The sequence below is a fragment of the Vanellus vanellus genome (assembly GCF_965231255.1).
Source record: "Vanellus vanellus genome assembly, chromosome: 2".
NCBI lineage: Eukaryota > Metazoa > Chordata > Aves > Charadriiformes > Charadriidae > Vanellus > Vanellus vanellus.
In genome coordinates, this window is record NC_138906.1 from 62,700,232 (window position 1) to 62,720,326 (window position 20,095).

The 20,095-nt window shown below is 36.2% G+C and overlaps 1 protein-coding gene across 2 annotated transcripts in view; it reads right to left on the reverse strand.

The window, feature by feature from the left end:
• Positions 1-20,095, reverse strand: part of PDCD6IP (programmed cell death 6 interacting protein) — a 34,454-nt gene that overhangs the window by 2,831 nt on the left and 11,528 nt on the right. The window contains exons 4-17 of one of the 2 annotated variants that reach the window (XM_082479524.1): positions 19,792-19,919; positions 19,066-19,219; positions 16,087-16,187; positions 13,202-13,318; positions 10,665-10,887; positions 10,032-10,155; positions 9,161-9,338; positions 8,671-8,782; positions 7,705-7,874; positions 6,692-6,940; positions 5,181-5,315; positions 4,095-4,189; positions 1,142-1,274; positions 543-772 (exon numbers count right to left, since the gene is read on the reverse strand). In XM_082479524.1, the coding sequence (XP_082335650.1) occupies positions 543-772; positions 1,142-1,274; positions 4,095-4,189; positions 5,181-5,315; positions 6,692-6,940; positions 7,705-7,874; positions 8,671-8,782; positions 9,161-9,338; positions 10,032-10,155; positions 10,665-10,887; positions 13,202-13,318; positions 16,087-16,187; positions 19,066-19,219; positions 19,792-19,919 (2,149 nt within the window). Of the gene's footprint in view, positions 1-542; positions 773-1,141; positions 1,275-4,094; positions 4,190-5,180; positions 5,316-6,691; positions 6,941-7,704; positions 7,875-8,670; positions 8,783-9,160; positions 9,339-10,031; positions 10,156-10,664; positions 10,888-13,201; positions 13,334-16,086; positions 16,188-19,065; positions 19,220-19,791; positions 19,920-20,095 lie in introns of both variants that reach the window. The other variant, XM_082479523.1, reaches the window with a different exon arrangement.

Consider the following 20,095-nt stretch of genomic DNA (forward strand, 5'->3'; position numbering starts at 1 on the left):
GCTGAACTAGAGCTAATCTAAATTGATTATCTTATATTTTATATCATTGTACATATTTTGACATTTGCTGAGCCTGCTATTGAAGGACAGAGCAGCTGCCTTCAATTCCTTGTGATGATTCCAGAAAGATGGGAGAAAAAAAAAAAAAAAAAAAAAAAAAAAAAAATCGGAAGAAAGCACACTACTCAAGTGGATTTTTTTTCTTGTATTTTTCATTATCTTTAGCAAGATACCAAGATTTGAAAAATGAGATATTCCAACACTTTGGAGATAAGCAACACCAACTGATTATGCAAGGGCTGGCAATAGTCCACAAACCACAGTTAAGGAACTGCAGTCAAATCTCCCTCCTCCTTTAAGAAAGCCAACTACAAAAACTGGAAATGAACTCACCCACAAAACTAAAATAAAAATCATCTTGTCTCAAACACTAAACACTTCTTCAATTAATAACAATCACTAGTTTTAAAATGTCACGTGGTTTTAGAAGTGCTTTTAGATAACAGGGTAACAAAGAAATGCTTAGTACTCCCATAGCTTACCCGGGGTAACCTGGATAAGTTGGGTAAGGAGGTCCCTGTGCCTGTGAAGGTGCAGTGCTTGCTGCAGGTGCACTGGCTCCTGGAGTAGGAGTAGGAGTAGGAGCAGGAGCAGGAGGAGCAGCAGGAGCAGGAGGTGCAGCTGTTCCAGAGGGTGCTGATGCAGAAGAGGAACTGCTTGCTGCAGAAATCACCGGTGGTGGTGGCCGTGCAGGTGGCTGTGGTTTAGTCCCCTGACAAGAGAAAGTGAAGTAAGCTGGAGCTTCTTTCTGAAAGCCTTGGAATCAAAAGCTGTGGTTATAGGATTACTTTATTTTTATTTTCATTTAAAATGGACATTCTATATTTCATCAGTACAGATAATAATGCAAAGCATCTAAAAAGCAATAAGCTTTCCATTTCAAGTCTATAAATTACAAACAGTAGTAGTACATGATACACCTCTCCGCAAAGTCTTTAGACTTTGCCTTCTATTTCACTTCAACATATCTCTAAATACACCAATATATTAAGGAGTGATATACACAAATTACAGATCAGTTTGGAGTTTTGAAGTATGGACCTTCCGTTTTCAACCCACTAATTCCATAACATATATTTACCACCATGGTTCTGGGTGCTGGAGTAGGAGTTGATGATGCAGCAGGCTTACTTCCTCCAGCTGATGTGGTCTGATACGTAGGCAGAGGAATAGAGGGAGCACTGGGTTCCCTAGCAATGCTTTGCTGCAAATCTCTGTTAAAAACAAAGCAAGCATACAGCTTAGTTTAAGAATTGTTTGTTATACATTTCAGCAAGCTAAGCTAAAAAGATGCAACAGAGTAAAGCTAGTATTTAAAGCACGATCATTGAGCTAGCTCAAACTAAATTTGTAGTCCAAATCACTTCCACAGAAACAATCCCCTAGCCAAACCTCTGAATAACTGCTACAGTTATATTCTAATCATGTCTTTATGTTCTGACTCAAAACTGGGTACAGATCACCGAATTAGCCAAAAGCTTTGGGACGAGGAATTATAGAATAGTCAGAACATTTTGCAATTTGGAAGCTTTCCTGAGAACCTAAGGAAACCTCAAGGCTATGGAAAAGGATAAAAGTAAATTTCAGTAATTTTGACATGTAAAGAGATGCTGAAATACAGAAGAAAAGCAATGTCATATTGCTCGTAGATTGCCCTAAATGAAGTAATATTGCACGCAAATACCATACATCTAACAGAACTGTTAAAAAAAAGACACGACTCCGATATAAATAATATTACAGACTATCTATGTGGGTAACCATAACTATCCAAAAAAACATGCCAAAAATCTGAATGCCTCAGCACATGAGCTTTCAAGCTCTCTATTCTGTTACCTCTAGTGTTCAAATTTCTCTTGGTAAGGTACTTTGGTATGACACAAGGAGCCTGTGGTGTCATATTGTACTACAAGCTGCCATTAAACAGTGTGATTTTACAATCAGCTTGTCAAGACTAAGGAAGCAGTTTTCAGTTACATATGCAGAGGTATGTAGTGCATTTCTCATTGCAAAGATTCAATATTTGAGATGGGGCAGATTCTTCAGAGAGACTTAAGGAAGCATTCAAAATTTCAGACAATTCTGCATAAAAATGATACATGAAGAATATGTAACAGCTAGAACTTGATACCGGGCATTCTAAAACAGAAGACAGGGGAGACTGACAAGTGTATACAGTCTTGTTAGGAACAAACTACAGGCTCTTATTACATAGCACACAAAAATGAGTTCCAAAGGAGAACAAAACTGGCAACTTTTGCAGAAACTTGGTACAAAAAACAAGACAAAAAGCTCCAAGAAAACTCTCCTTGCAGTTAGCCCTGCAGTAAAAAGGAATTATGGAGAAAAAGCTGGAAATACTGTCTTGATGCTCTGTTACATATGCATATGTGTATCTCAAACTATTTCTCACTAATAGTGGAGTAACTATTGAACACTGTATTATACTGAAACTAACAAAATCAAAAATTATCACCTTAGAAGATGACCTAAGGGATGGAAGTAACAATTTTCTTCTTAAAAATCACACTGCAAAGACTGATGGCTTACAGAATAGTAGTGCCATTCAGAGTGAAATATGTTTTGATCACAAAGTGACCAAAGGCATTAAATGTGAAGCTTAAAACACTATTAGAACTGATCCTCCAATGGGCAATCGGGGGGGAATCTCTAGTTCTAAATGAGAAACCGTCTAAACAAATTTATTTTCACTAAGTGAAGGTGCAGCCTACAGTCAATAATTTTACTGGGGGGAAGGGGCGCAGGGAGAAGGGGCAAAACACACATTTTGTTCACTCAAACTGTGGGTTGGATGCACCAAGAAATAAATTTTGTAGACGTGTAGTACAAATATCCCAAATCTCATCATTGCCCCTAATGAAAACCTTAACAGGGTTTCATGTCAGCGAACAGTTAATATATGAGGCAGTAAAAGATAGCACAGCAAGATTCAGCTCAACTTTTTATCAACACTAAGCCTACAGCTTTAACACTGAATGTTAACATATTAGATGTGAGATATTCAGACCTAAGCCTTGGTTAGGCAGTCTACCAAACTGCATGAATGTAAGACGTGGAAAAGAGGTGGAAAGGATTGTGTACAGTTACTAAGAATTAAGTTACAAGCGCAACACTGTCGTGGTTTAGGCACACAAACACCCAACTGAAAAAGAACAGTTCTGCACAGGATGAAGTCAGGAAACATGAAATTTGAGGGCTGAGCATCCCATTCACAACATGGTACACGCACAGAACAACTGCAGTGTTACCAACTGAAACTTTAGTAACAACTATCCCTTTTTATAAAAGGCTACGTATGTGCTTTACTAAAGAATACCGATCAAAAGGCAACCCTTTTCAGTTATGCTTTCCTTTTAAAAGGAGAGCCTAAAAATCATGGCTGAAGCTTACTATACTAGCCTGATCACACATGAGGGACAATGACAACACCAGACACTTTCCTTCACATGAAGCACAACCTCTGCTTCTCTCCCCCCCAGTGTAGGCAACCCATATATCTGAACAATGATAAAATACCAGACCAGATCAGACTACGGAGCAGAGGTGGAATACCAGTGTTTTTACCCCCACCACACTGGGCACATAGAAGGAAATCATATGCTGAAGCATTTATTTAATTTCTCAAACCAAAATGACAGCAGGAGCAAGGTGCAGAAGTCAGAAGTTCCTCAAAGGAAAGAATAGAATAAAATTATTAGCAAACACCTGCCAAAAAGAACTGAGAGTGAAATAATGATAAGATGAAACAGATTCGTACTAAACTGTATATAGGAACAGCAGAGCAGACTTCAAAGTAGAAATAAATGGAAAAAAATCTACTATCAACTTTGCTAGTTTTTCAGGGGAGGGGAGAGTGGTGTTAGCATTAAGGCAAAGGAGAGGTGATAGTCTTAACACTCCTATTTTTCCTTTCTCATTTCATCAAGTACCATAATAAACATATCCCCAGAGATTAATTTCTGATAAGTACTTAACCATTTCTACAATGCTTAAACAAAATATTGAAGTCTTACTTGAGCAGTTCATCTCTTTCAGTCTTGCGAGCAAAGACAATGTCACTGCATTTGTTTTGGAATTTCAGCAGGATTTCAGTCAGCTCATTGTAAAACTAAAAAAAAACAAAAACAACACGCTCAACCAATACTTTCAGACTCCATGCTAGCATATTTCTACACATTGATCCAGTTATAGGCATTACATTATTACTGAATGGCAGGTTCTGGGCACGTTAAAGTTTGCTAGTGCAAATTATTCTACTTTTTTTTTCAATATCAAATTAGTCAGCTGTTATCCATCCTTTTAATATCACACGATTTGGATTTTGTATTTTCATATAAATATTTTATCTATATATTGATACACCCACAGATAGCAATCTCTCTCTCTCTGTATATATCTCTCTCTATCTGTGCGTGTGTATAAATATAAAAACAGCTTAAGACAACTAGAAAACATATTACAACCAGAATAAAATGAGATCACTTCTGGTGATTACCTATTTATTTTCTAACGGATATTTTTTTCTGTTTTTTATTTTACTGCCCTCAGTCAGTTCCATACATTTAATTTGTACAGACATTTCAGAGTTTTATTTTCCTTTTTCCTCTAGTGACCTACCAAAAAACCCAGCAAAAAGTACTTAATACAGATGCAGTAAGACATGTTTGAGAAGCCCAGATCAAAAAAAAGCAAGCTAAATAAAGCCCTCCCTATCTCTCCTCATGTATGCAGTAGCAGTACATAAAACACAAATTTGATAAGGTGATTAAATACCATGGGAGAACAGATGAAAGAATTCCTCAGATAAAATGGCTCATCTGGGTACTTCAGCATCAGTTACTCAGCTGTAATTAACACCTTTTCCTATTTTAATATAAAGCAATGCTCAGAAAAGCTTACTTTTCAGATAGGAACAAAGCAGCCTTTCACAGCTGTTGAAAGAATCAAAATTCAAGCAACTTGCTGTCCTCACTTCAGTAGCGAAATCCTCAAAAATGTACTTCTCATCTAGCATGTCTACAAAGTTTATTATGATTTTTATGTTTCATTGTATAAATAATAATAAAAACATTCTTCCAATCCCTTAAGCATTGCCATACCTTTGTGCCTTCTTTTAAATTGGCCACAAGTTCCACAAAGTTGTCATTTGCCACAGCTAAGTTTTTCAAAACTTCTTCCCTTAGATTAGATTCATTGTTTGATTGTTTCATCTTTGAAAAATCCTGATGTGCATTCTTAAAAGAAAGGGAAAGAGAAACAACAGTGAAAATAATGCAAGCTAGTTCCATGTAAGATTGTGTATCTTTCGTTATTTTTCTTCTTACTCATTGCTTCTACCCTCTTTTCCCCAATATCTACCTTTCCTTACCTTCCATTCACACATTGTACTCACCAATACTTGCTGTCTGCCAAGTGCAGGGGCTATTTCAGAGCTATACATATATTAACTCAACGGCAGTAGGTATCAGCTAATTATCTGTTCTGTTGTGGACTGCCTTCAGCTAATTCTCATCTAATTTGAGAGCAGACTCTCAAAAGCTACACTAATTAGGCTCTCTCCTGGCTTTCTCCATTGATATTCATAAAATCAAACTGAAAGTTAGTATTTTGAAGAAGTGCTACCTCAAATTTGGTTGACAATCACAAGCTACTAGAACAACAGGGAAGTGGAAAACTTACAGAAGAATCACCTACATTTCGTTTCTTTTGGGAAAATAAACAACCATACTTAAAAAGACTTCAGCTGCCAGAAGCAGCCAAACTTGAACTCCAGAACATTCAAACAGCAAAGTAATATCCATCAAGATTTTAAAAGTATATTATGTTAAAAGACATGAATATAAAATCCTTGATAAATATGGGCTGTATGGTCATTTAGAAACAATTTTTTTCCCTTTTGGAAAAGTCTTTTATTCTTGCAATCCAAGTTGCAGTCAGAAGTCGCAAGCAATCTTGTGCACAAATAGGGCCCATCATTACTCAAGCCCACTATTGTTACTTGCCCAAGTACTAAGACTTCCTCCTTTGCCAGATGTTTCAGGTACCTGTCTCTAGCATTACTGACCAATTAAAGCTGAATTTATAAATAAACTTTGGGAAATTCTTATTAATTTTTACTTTGAATTCCAGTATGGGCAAAGCTCATCAAGTACCTTGTGAATAGCAGTTAGGAATAAATCAAAATGCACTTCAAAGGCCCAAAACATCTTCTAGTAGACAGTAAGGACAGGTCTCCTGTTTTCCCCGAAACCAGTATTAAGATGGGATAAGGGGAAAAAACAAAATAAAATCAAAAATTTAACACACCAGTTAAGCTTCTTTCAAGGGAAAAGCCATCTGCAGAATTGGGCCAAGACAAGGTCCAAGAGAATTTACACTGGAGCTGAGGGAGAGTCTGCTAAAAATTCACATTTCTTTGCAGTGAACAAAAAAGACACCTCTGTATTTTTCAGTAATCTGAGGAGTAAAGGAGTATCAACTGGCCTATCACAGAGTAACAAGCAAAACAGAGTAGAAAGCAATGTGAGATTTCTAAAGCACTGGGGAGAGACAGAGAGAAGAATTGTTGCTCCTTAGTTTAAGAGGAAGGAGGACATACAAGGTGTCGTACCTGAATGTTTTTGAGAATTTCTTCCTGTGTTTTTAGGGACTCTTGAACTTTCTGTACATAACTTCCATAAATTCTGTCCAACTCTGTTGAAGAGATAGCCTCCTCATTTATAGCACCATCCTGTGCAAGTGCAGTCAGGAATTTGCTTGTCATGTCAAAATTTACAGATTTCAGGTCATTTTCCAGTTGTTCTCTCTCCTTCTTAACTTCATCCAGATTGGCCAGCAAAGTTCTTAGGACGTTAACAACCTAGGTAATAAAAATAGTCAGAAGTTCGCAGGTATAAAGGAATTATTGTGGAGGTATACTTTATTACTTGTTCCCATCTTGCACTCCTCACTGAAGCTGGCAACACTATTGCATAAGTATTTGTTTATAAATGTGTTTAAGATAACAAATCAGGACAAAATGTAACAAAACAAATATCTTCAAATATTTCTCAAGCTATATTCTCCTCTAAAGATTTGCTTCCACTAATACCACTGAATTGATACACAGTTTTTTAAATTTACATTTTTTTTAAACTGAATAACCAATAGGATATTCTAAAAATAGCAGTCAAAAACACTGTCTTCAAATCACTCCTATGAGAAAAATAATCATATTGCTATAGATGAGCCATGACTTTCTTGGAAAGCAAGCTGGTGTAATTGCCTAATACTTTAAAATACTAGGCCACGTCTTTTACATTGCCTAACTGCCCCAAGAACCTGAGCACTACATCCCACCACCCTACATAGCAAAAATATTCATCAAGAATTGCTCCTTTTATAATAGTGAACCAGTCTTACTGTCCATGGTGATTGAAGTCGCTCACTCTAAGCGTACAGAATATACTCAAGCAGATTTTAAACAAAAAGACAACTGCTTTTCCAAATTTTAGTTGTCTCCTGTATCAACTGCGACAGAAACAAGAGCAGCTAAGGATCAGCTTCCACAACAATTCCTGTAAGTTTACTTTGTTAGACAAATAGCACTTCTATTCAAAATAGAGACCAGTTTCAACGCCTTACCTCGCTTCCTTGTAATGTTTTTGCTGGGTTGGCAGAAGGAATGGCTGCGTTGAGTTCTGACTCTGGCTTACACAGCAGTGCAATCGTATCCCGGTGAGACTGATAGCGCTCTTTAACTCGGCCATCTGCTTGCACAGCTTTATTCAAAATATTATGGTAATTGGCTCCCTCTGGTGGTGGGAGGAGAAAAACGGTGTTTATATAATTTCAAAATTCTTTTTATCCAAGTCTTGCAGGAGAGCAGTTTTCATGCTTTTCGGCAAGTCTTCATACATTTTTATGAGCCTGCACATTCTGACATTATTAAGACATAAATAAAACTTAAGCTTTTAAGTTATGTTTTAAATAGTGCACAAACTAGGCGCTTATATTAATTCCCCAGAGAAGCATACAAAATTATATAATTATACAATTATATAAACGAACACGGGTTTGAGCTACTCCCCAGGTCTAAATCCCTGTAACTTTGCCAAACTAAGGCACTGGTACCAGTCCCTTGTTAGCTTCAAAACAACACATATTAAGCACACAGAAATCATGCTATAGTCATGGCCTAAGTAGTTTTACTAACTGTGGGGGGGAACAGAACACCAAATCAAAGAGAAAAATACCTTGATGGGAAATACAAAAAAAGGATGTTAATATACAAAGAAATGTATTTAAGAAGTAATTGCAACCAGATTCTTAGAAGGGCAGCCATTTTTCATTACATATGCTCTGTAAAACTTCAGACTGCACACACACTGCAGGGGTGCAAAAGCAGCAGCAAATTCTCTGCTATCACATAATCTCTGAACTCCAAATAACGGTGCAGATCGCAGTAAGGATATTTTGACAAAACCTCTTCTAAACTGAAATTTGTTTCTTTAAAGGTAGTATCAGAGCACTGAAAACTACTTTAATTTACACAAGAATGGACGTTTGTAGAGCATCTCCAGAATTCAAAGCATGAAACATGAACTTTACCTGTCCTTAAAGGCTTATATAGTTCATTGGATGGCGTTCTCTGCCAGCGTTCTTTGAATTTTGTTCGCAGGTCATTGTCTGTATTTTCTTCTTCATCTAATAATCTTAGTGACTACAAGAGTAAAATGTTACATGCATTACAAGCCATTCTAAACATGAAATGGCTACAAAATATACAGCTAGTGTAGAAAATAAAGAATACTTATACATCCTTTATAAATTTAATTTGGCAAATAAAAACCAGGCATTTCTTTAGAATGCTTCTCTCCCCACCCCCCAGCAATTTTAAAAACAAAATACTTGTAAGGGAACATCCACATGCAACAGCACGGGTTTTGTATGAACTAAACACTTAAATTACATATTTTTAAAGTGGTATTAAAGTTACAAGCATTTGGATAATTGTGTGCTTTTTCTATTGCCATTTAAGGAGAAAAAGTTCACTGGTGGTGTCTAAGAATGTTTTAGTCTTAGCAGCTGCTGAGCTTACTTCATCTAAAATTTCTTTGTTCCTTTGTAGCAGTTCAGGCAGATCTTTGATGAGCTGATCAACAGTCTGAATTCCTCCCTGTTCAATCACAGACTTAGACTTGTTCAAAATAGACTGAGGAACAGTATCACCAGACACATCTTCAATAGCAGCAGGAAGATTGAGGGAAGCCAACACACTGAAAAAGTCAACAAGTTCAATAGCAACTTTTTGTAGCATCAGATGGTTTTATCCTGTAAATTCCACTGCTATCCAGTCAAACAATCACAGAGTCAATTATAAAGGAAACGGCATAATGTATGCCTGGAAAGACATTTCAAACTGAAAACCCTAAACTTATTCCTAGTGTATATCTCACCAAAAAAGTTATAAAGTTCATAAAAAGCTAAACAAATACTGCTCTTTTAGCACTTACAAAATATGGCAAACATTTCCAGTATTAACTATCTGGTAGATAAAAAACCAACTGCCTTGAGTTAAATTTATATCAAGCTGAAAGATGGGAATGTAATATTATTACTTATTTTAAAGAACAAGATTTTGGGTGAAAAATATCAGATATTGTGTCACTAGTACAATCAAGCTGACCACTGGAAAATGAAAATCCATCTAGATTAATGGAACTGGAACTTCTTCTGAGGAAGTATCAGACTCCTAAAAAATGAGATTGAAGAAAATAAAATACTATTTGTTCTTAATATGACTTCAGTCTTTAACATCTGCAGGAAAGTAGTTCTAAATATCCCTGCTATGGCTTAAGTTTGTCAGCCTACCATACAGTAACCTGAATGGCTGCAGGCTGCAAAGCAACCAGTGTTTATAGGCTGTTCCCTAAGTCCTCTTGATAAATTTAAGAAGCAGCCACACTTACCCATTTGCCAGATTTGTGGCTTCTCTCATCTGGGCTATTGACCTGTTTACTAGATCTGCCTTTCTCTGGTTATAAACACTCACAGATTGCTGAACTTGCAATGGAACCATCTTCTCAAACAGGTCTGCAATTAAAGTAGTATAAATTACTCAAGTTGCACTGCGAAGGTAAAAAGGACACAAACACCTTAACGGCTCTTTTGTACAGGTTATACTACAGAGACTGATCTAAACAGTTCAAGATACTCTCCCAAACCCCCTAGGATGTCTTAAAAAATAAATCTATTTCTACAGGTCTCTAGGGCAGATTTCAGTTTTTATGACTGAAATTGATTTCGAAATAATTTGTTATATATATATTACATATATATGTGTAATATAATTATATTCAAAACAACTGTAGGATTAAAAACATTGCAGATAATGATTTTCAAGGTGTGGTTTATTCTTTCGGTACTTTTTATCATCAAGTAGTAGAACAAAGTGGAAAAGACAAATGGCAGTTTCAAAAAAATTGCTGTACACTTAATGAAATTCAAAAGTAAATGTTTACTTTTTCATGGTCTAAATGAACTTTGTTGGCCATGTGTTTCACAAAGTAACAATTACTGTGCACTCCACACATGTCCCTTACCAGTGAATTTCTGACTGAGGGGAACAACAACTGGTGTGGACTTCACAAGACTGGCTTTTCCAATGGACTCCAAGTCTTTCAGGTCAGGAACCCGGTCATGGTAAATGAAGTCATTGTCTTTTTTGGCAGCTGTAAGTGCACGGTTGATTTTGTCGACCAGATCTTTAACATTTATATATTCATCATAACGAGACGCCACTGTTTTCACCAAGTCTGCCGCATGCTAAAAAAAAAAAAAAAAAAAAAAAAAGAGTAAAAATACAGTTAAAATCAAAAAAACTTTTCCTTCTTCCTTTCATATATACTTAGGAAAACAGATGAACTTCCCACTTAGCCAAGTAACTACTGCCAACGCATATGATCAATATTATTATTTTGTTAAGAAAGTATTCTTTCCTCTTTTGTATTAAAAAAAAAAGATTTTACTCATTAAAATAGTTCATAGGGAAAAAAAAACTAAACAAACCCAAAAACCCAGTAACCAAGTTAATCTCTCAAAATACCTTCACTATGACTCCCCAAAATCCAGAAGAAGTGATCATGAGTTAAAGGCAGTAACGCTTCGAGCACCCATTCACAAAAAAAAAAAAAAAAAAGCACCACCGTATCATTTTCATGTTGTTTCACAAAACCCACAGCTTGCTTTTGCAGATACTGCAAATTGTTTCTCAACCCTCACGCACATTCATGAAGGAAGAGGCCAGAGTCTTGCTTGTCAGACCTGCCACTAATACCCATTTAACCTTAAGCTCAGAAGCTACAGAAATTATGCTGGAATCCTACTGCAAACTGAAATAAAATACCAGGTCTTCTGTCTCTCCAATTCTGTCTACTCAGTCTAGACACAACCCTGAAGTATCTGGTTTTCCAACATCCAACTTATTACAGAAGAAATGCAAGACAAAACATTGTCCTTTGATTGTATCTGCTCAATCCTGATCACATTTGTGTTGTGAATGCCTAAAAACAAAATTCTAAGAAACAACATCAGTCCAGGTTTACATAAACTCACAATTCAAAAACCAACTTCTTGGGATTGCAAAGTGGAACCTGAGCTACATTAGAAAGGAAGTCTATTTGAAATTTGCTGAGATTTTTTGACACTTTCCATTGTGCCATACATCACAAAACAGTAGTTCTGGTTTCATAAAATACCACAGTCTAACTAGCAATTGCCATAAACAGAAAGTGAGAGAAGAAACAAGGGTGTGCATATATACTTTATTTTGGAGGAATTTACATAATTCCCCAATTTAATCCATCTTTGCTGTAGCTTTTAAAAAGGGAAATAGAGTATTACTTTATAGCAACTGCATTCTTCAAAAACTCATCAAAAAGAATACTAAACCTCTAATTTAGATTAATTATGGAAGCAGTATTTTAATAACTATGGAGAACAGGATTTCAGTTTCATCTTCTTAAATGTATTAAATAAGATGCCACAGGCTTTTAACTTCTGACTACATGCTGTTCATGAAGCAGTGCTGAAACAATAATGGAGTATTTCCGCTCAGACTTCCCTAAAAAAAAAAAAAAACCAACAAAAAAAACCACCCCACCCACAAATCACCAAAACTTTAACTATTCAGCATGAAGGGTTATTTTCTGTAACACAACATGAAGAAAAATCATGGACACAAGCTAATTTACTAGACAACTTCAGAATTACAGTAAATTTGATATAGCCAGACCTGTCAAGGGTGAGCACTAACAAAAAGACATTAATATTCTATTACCGTAGAGTCCTAGAAAAGGAGATCTACTACGCAGATTTCAAACTCAAGAATAAACAACCAATACACCTTCATCTATCACCTAGTAATGTAGCCAAAGTATAACAACTTGCTATCAGAAGTTCATACAGCAACTTCATTGTCATGCAAGCATACAAAAAAAAAAGATTCAAGCTCCATCCCACTCCAAGTCAATAAATGCATAATGGTAACTTTCAACATGTCATCATGATAGTCTTATACAAGTCTCTCAACTCTCCTGCATATCAATAAATAGATATTGCACATGGATCCTACAAAGTCAGTTGAAGCAGCACTGCTTTTTTTTTCCGCCCCAAGGACCAGGGAACTTGAAGCAAGGAGTTATTTTTCAGTCATTTTCTTCCCTACCTTACTAAAAACATGTGAAGACCTTACTCATATTACTATAACATCTATATCTGAGTCCCTCTAGAAACCAGATATAGAGGCAAAAAGCTATAAAGACTAAAAATACAATTGTGTGTACATTTTTCAAAAATTATTCAGATTTAAATCACGGTTGCAGGAAAGGAGTTATGTATAGACCAGGCAGAATTTTAATGTTTGGGGTCTTTTTTTAAATAACATTACTTAGGAAAATTTATTAACAAATCTGTTATATCAGCTGTATTGAGATAAGAAGCCTGTGCAAACAAAGATACAGCTCTGTAATTTTTTTAATATGTGTTTCATTCTTAGTTATTTTAATTTTAGAATTCTGAACTAGCTTTACACAATTTAAAGCTTTCCCACATTTTTCAGAGAAGAAAAAGAGTTACCCACCTGCAACCTCCCAATTTCTTCACCAAATTTCTTCTGCTGTTTTGCCAGGACAGATTGATGGTATTCTGCATTGGCCTGCATAATGCAGTGCTTTGCAGCCAGAACAGGAAACACCTCCTGGAAATAAAAATACTGACCAGGGCAAAGTCCAACCACATTAACCACCACAGATAACATGGGATGCAGGAAGAAAAAGGAAGAAGAAAAGGAAATTAGAATCACCCAATTAATGGTTTAGATAGGTTAAAACATTAGAAGTAAATGTCAGAGACCGTGTGACTTTGCATGGATTGAATCCAGTTTTTTTAATCTGTTGTTGCAAAATTCCTAGTGTCCATTATTTTAGATGAACTAAAATTTAAATTCAAGCCATGAAGTCGCAACATTTACTTCAAAGATTAGAAACGCATGCATATATTAGAAAGGACAGTTACAAGAACATACCCAAATGCCCCCAAGACAAAGCCAAGACGAAGTTCTTAAATGAAAGGGAAGGGGGGAAGACGGGCCCTTTTTTTATTTATTTAAACTAAGCAATTACACTTAAAACAGCACCAGACCTATCAAGAAAGTAACTCTAAAATTATGAAAGCAAAGAACAAATAGAGGGGACCAATAACTATTGACATGAAAAGCAATTTAAAAGATTTAAAAGTCATTATTAGACTTTTATATAAATGCACTTATCTTTGCAGGAGTACCAACCAAGACATGAAGAAAACATTACGCTGCAGCCCACAGTATAGGCATGGTCTTTGATCAAGGATTTGGTCTTACTGTTTTATTTCTTAAATCAAGGAGCACTGGAAAACCAGAGTGATGTTTTAAAGACCTCAGTATATAAAGACCTGCTTCTTCACATTTGTGCAAACTTGCTGCCCCCATAGAGATGAAAAAAAAAAGAAAAAAATAGGGTAGATTTGGAAGAAAGAAGTTGTCTGGGAGGCCTTGCAACTGGAGTCTTAACCCATCAAGTCAACCTCTATTTCACACTCCTGAACATGTAACTGTTCTCAGACCTGGTGTTAACTCATGGAAGCAGCAAACCTCATTATGTTCTTTCATATAATCAATTGACAGATTACTGTGCAACTGGAAAAGGGAGCAGATCTATGGCTTAAAAAGGTCCACAACAACAAAAGACAAAGCAAGGGCTTTATTATATCTCATTGCCTCTCAGAAATCAATTGTAAACACATTATCTAGAGTGACAAATTGCCCCAATCTTTAAAATGCCACAGAAAGTGAGAGGAAATATGTGCATACATAAAAGAATCTAAAATAATTGCAGCCAAGCAAGATATCAGTTTAACTTTAAAAAACTTTTTTTTTTTCCCAAAAATATATATAAAAAGTCACTGACTGGCTGACAGACAGTTGTGTAATTTACTGCTTAAGAATGAAAATGCACACTTTTATTTTAGTACAGTAGCCCTTACCCATACAGTTCCTATCATTATCAAAATTCTATTCTTCATTAGAAACTAGAGGGAGGAAAAAATTACCCAAAGTTTTTCTTCCCAGAGGGAATAAAAGTGCCTTTAGCAAACACTTTTGCAATAATTTGACTAAGACTGCATATTACGTTATAGGACCAGACATCAAACACTTCCATTTATCTCTGGCAAAAATGTTTTTAGTAAGTTTTCTAGTGAATTTTTAGTAAATCTAATATATTTTACATTTTCTTTGTAACAAAAAAGACCACTGCAAGCTGGAATAGTTATTTCAGAGTTCTGAAACTATTAATGAGAGAAAAATAACTGCAAATTAGCAACAAGGGATGCTTCCCAGGGACATTAACAAAAAACAGCACTATGGAAGACAATCTCCTACCTAGTTAGACACAAATTTAAAGAGTCTAACAATACCAGAAGTAAATCTTATCCAACTTTTACAGTTATAGCACTGCACAAAAGGTTTTGTACTATTTTATGATTTGAACATAATTGATACATTTGATAAACTGAAAACCTGTTCATTTTTAAAGTAGTTGTTATACAGTATATATTCAAAGAGCATGAAAAAATATCTTCCTCCATCTTCCAAAACCAACAGCACACAAATGAACAGTCAAGACTTAACTCAGATAATTTCACAGAATCACAGAATTTTCAGAGTTGGAAGGGACCTCTAGAGATCATCTAGTCCAACTCCCCTGCTAAAGCAGGATTGCCTAGAGCACATTACTCAGGACTGCATCCAGGCGGGTCTTGAAAATCTCCAGAGAAGGGGACTCCACAACCTCCCTGGGCAGCCTGTGCCAGTGCTCTGTCACCCTCACCGTAAAGAAGTGTTTCCGTGTATTTGAACGGAACTTCCTGTGTTCTAACTAGTGCCCATAAATTTAGAAGTATCAAGATTGTTTTGGGGTGGAAGAAGAGGAGAAGACAGGCAGAAGGACAGAGGGCATACACTGAATCCCAGTTACATTTTTTCATTAACAGGTATGTGAACAGTACCACCGTATTCACACTGTACGCGAGGGCAAATTACATATGAAAACATTGAGACTAGAAGCCAATTAAGCCCCATTAGAAAGTGTTAGTTTGAAAAACAGATTTAGTAAGGCATTAAGTGCTAAGAAGCCATACCTAAATGCCATCATAAACATTAAAAGTTCACGTTAAATGAAATGTGTTGTAAGTAAACACACTTCATGTAATAAGATTTTACTTCTTTAAAAAGAAAAAAAACACATTATCTTTTCCCTCCTACATTCTCCACTGTTTTTCAAATCACAGGTTCATTTCCCTTAAACATAGCAATAAGTCAGCTTTTCTTGAGAATACAATTTAAGTGTATTTCATCAAGTCCATTGTAAACAACAGCAGTTATTCACAATAACAGCAGATCCTAGATTAGTTTCCATGAGAGTTACTAACCTTGGGCAAAGTATCTTTATATTGACATTGTTTGTAAGCATCACCATAGTAATCAGCAGCTTGATTAGCGAGTTTAGCTATGATACCATCTTTCATTTTATCTGCAGGGAGGGGGAGATAAAACAAAGAACAATTTTGATTATAATCAGTTTTTACAAGTGATCACGTAAAATTACTTCATCTTCAAACAGCAATAACCACATTCTAAGGGTATAGCTTTACATTGTAGCTCAAAGGTGGGATCCCATTCTTCTCTCTTGACATCCAGCAGCAGTTTCCAGACTTTCTATTTCAATCAGGACACTGAAAGTTCAGTCAGTTGTACAAGAAATCCTTTGGCAGCTGCTGACATTTATCGAGGATTAAGATTGATGCTTTACCTCAGACCAATGGCAAGCTGCCAATAAGAGCCACAGTCCCACTCTAACTCTGGCAGCTTGTTCCCAGCCCTTCCCTTGTGCCAACACAAGCATTTGTGCAGCCATAGTCAAAGAATTTAGCTGAAACTTAGTTAGCAAAAAATAGTTAATTTTCAGCAGGATCTGTTCTCTAGCTCAATTCCGTGTCAGGACTCTCAAAGATTTGTAAAAGTGCAACAGAAGAGAAGGGACCGGTCCTTTCCATGGCAGTCCACACCACTGTTAGCTTACAGCGAGTACAGAAACACCATTCCCAGACATAAATAACCACAGTTCCTCCAAATGGTATCCACTACTTCATATCAAAGCTGCATGTTCCTAGCAGCAGCACTATTCCCTGCCTCAGGTCCTCACCCTGTTCCTGAAGCCAAAACTGTTAAAATAGGAACATGCTGCATCTATCTTTATCTCCTTTTATAATCACCTCTGGCCTGTACCAGCAATTCCGCCTTCCAAGAGAAGGCAGGCAATCAATGCAAACTTTGGCCGTCCACTCTAAATAGCTGTCCTTACAAACAAGTATCCTCGGATTCAGGTGACTTCTATGTACTGACAGATTGATAAGCATGAGTGGGGGGTATGGGGAGATTAGAAAGTCTGCAGAGCATGCTTAATTGCCAAAATTAAATCAAAAGAATTCGCAAGTGGTCTGCTCATTCCAGTGTATTCACACATCTATCTACAACACTTCAGGCATGAGCTATGATGTAGTATATTTATCTTCTATGAGGTAAATGCATTTCAGGTATGCCAGAAAGCTCTTTTCACTGTGGAACAGGATTTAGATGACAAACAGAGAAAAAGGAGCATATGAGATCTAGCAACTTACTACTTCACTAAAACGTTTCTGTCCAGTGCGCTAAATATTTAAAAAAAAAAAAAAAAATAAATCTAAATAGACTGTCCTTCTAGCCCCACCTAGTGTGTGGTAGCTGCACCTCCGTTCATAGAGCTTGAGCTCTAAGAAAAGAAAAGAAAAAAAAATATTGGCATATTAACTACATTTCCATTAACAAGGGAAATGTTAAAGGAGACTCATTTGTTCATGCAGACAGCTTGGAATATATCTTTCACCATCAGAAGCTTTAATTTTTACTCACATATCTTTAAAATGTTGCAGCTACAATACAAGCCTTGAGATGGCAGAGTTAACACATGCAGACTTAAAGACACTGATGGGTTTCTGAAGTTAATAGTGTTGTCAAGCATTCTTCACAAAATATCTTTCCTGCCCCTCTACATCTGGCAAAATCTACAGCCTCCGTAGTCAGATGATTATTAACCTTACTGTCCTTCTAGCACTGGCAGACTTGTGGTCTTGGGGGCAGTCACAAAAATCTTCAGTTCATGGGGCACATGTGGGATTTGGATCAGCCTTGCTTTATCTTTTTCACTTTTTGAGTAAGAAGAAATCAGGTGAAGGAAATAGATCTTTCTGTCACCTCTATTTCCCATGCAAAATGACGCAAGCGTCTGCTCCTGTTCTGAAGAAAAACTTCAGGCATCTGTTATACAATTTTACTTCAAAACAACGTCCAAATAATCAGAGACTAAAATATTGCTACCAGCATGATAAAGAACATAAGCATAATTTATCAGTTGGCTGAAGGACAGTAGTTTCTCATTAAAGTTCTAAAAGCAGTAAAGTTACAAGAATTTTCAGGGATCTTCCCTGTGAAAAGAAACATCCCAGTTAAGATAACCTGTCTTTCTCCATTGTATTCCAAACAACGTATGGAGAAAGAGGAGTTGGTGGGCAGTTGCACATGACCTCTATGCCCTTAGTTCTTCTTTTAGAAGTATGTAACTTCAGAGGCACAACTTCTTGTAAATACAGAGAGAAGAGCAGATTAGCAAAGAGTAAGAGAGCTTGTACCGAAGACAGTACTGTTCCACAGGAAAAATCTTTGAAGTATATGTTCGTTAATAGTTGTATTAAAATACGCAGCCTCTGAATCAGTATTTCACAATCAGCCTTTAACAAGTAAAGACATAATCCTTTGTTCTACCTGCAGAATATCACTTTCCAAGATAAACAGGGCATTCTCAAAGTTAGACTGGGTCAAAGAATTCCTTTCTTAATAACAGGAACAATCAAACAGAATTTGTTTCCCCTAAACTCTTAGGAAACTTCATTTGTTTCCTAGCACAGTTATACCTTTCTTTCTAAATTCTCATGAAATCATTCCACAGACAGAGGAGGAGGGGAGGAGTTGTAAAACCCCTATGCACCATTTCTAACACTCTCAGTTCTTTTAGAGAATTTCTTTTGTTCTCAAGGGTGAAAAGGAAAAAATATAAACCAGCAAAATCCTTTGTGTAGATGAAGACTAATTGTTTTGGACACAAAAAGAAAGGAAAGGCATATGTGACAACTGCATTGTCAGGTGAACCTTAGATAAATTCTTAATGACCTACAAATGCATGGGGAGAAAATCAGTAAAGGCAAAAATAAAAACTTCTGAAAGGCCTTTTACAAGCTCTTAACTTAAAACACTTGTAAGTTTTTGTGGAAATTGTAATGAGAACATAAATATACAAGCTGAAAATTAAGATATACCTCTTGTAGCCTTCAAAAAGAAGACTTCTTGGGCTTGAGCCAACATAATCAGGCTGAGAGTTCCAACTGTGTCTGGAGAGATGTCCACTGTAGGTTCTCGATTCAAGGCTGACAACACCGTGTCTTTGATGTGTTGGAAAGCACCACTTGCAAACTAAGTAAAACAAAGTAATATATTACCATTCGTGTTTCCAAACAGATTTTTTTTCTCTTACAAATATAATACATACAAAACAAAAAATAGAGCTTTTGGCGTATACGGTCTCCCATTTACTGTTTAGCCACTAAAAACAATTCCTTGTGATTCTTGTTCTTGCAGCCACTTACACCGAGACATTTATCAAGATGGACTATAAAGGTATACTGGCCATACCTAACAGCATAAAAACATGGAAATTTTAATGCATTCCACAAAGAAGAGATTATTACTGCATAACTTGTTAAAACTAAAATTTATACTAGCTAAAATTATTAAATCAAGGTGAAGGTTATTCGTTACCAACACGCTCGGGGGAAGGTATGGGGAACTACATAGAATTAAATCCTTCAAAGCTGCTAAATATGAGCGAAGACCAGGTACTTAGCCAATCCACCTTTGCAATTAAGAGGGGGAAAATATATATATTTATGTATGTGTATATATAGCTTTAAAATTGAGAGATACTTATTTGATGTTCAAAGATTAATAATTCTGAATTCCCAAGCATAAGCAGGAAGCCTCTGTACCTGATAGTGCTTAGCTGCAGCTTTCAGTCCCTCATCATTATCTAGATTCTGTTCTGCTGCAATCTGGCTTGCCAACGCTCCACAGTTGAACAAAACACAGGTCTTCTCATACCCCAAACTTGCCAAAGCTGCAATCAAGACGGACAGTTACCCATACTGTAAGAAAATAAACTTCAGTACTCTAACATCCTACAGATGAGGCCAACACTACTAATACCCATACTTAAAGATATGAATAAAAAATAAAAACAAATATAAAAAATAAACAAAACCAATCACACTGAACTTTTAAAGTCAAATTCAT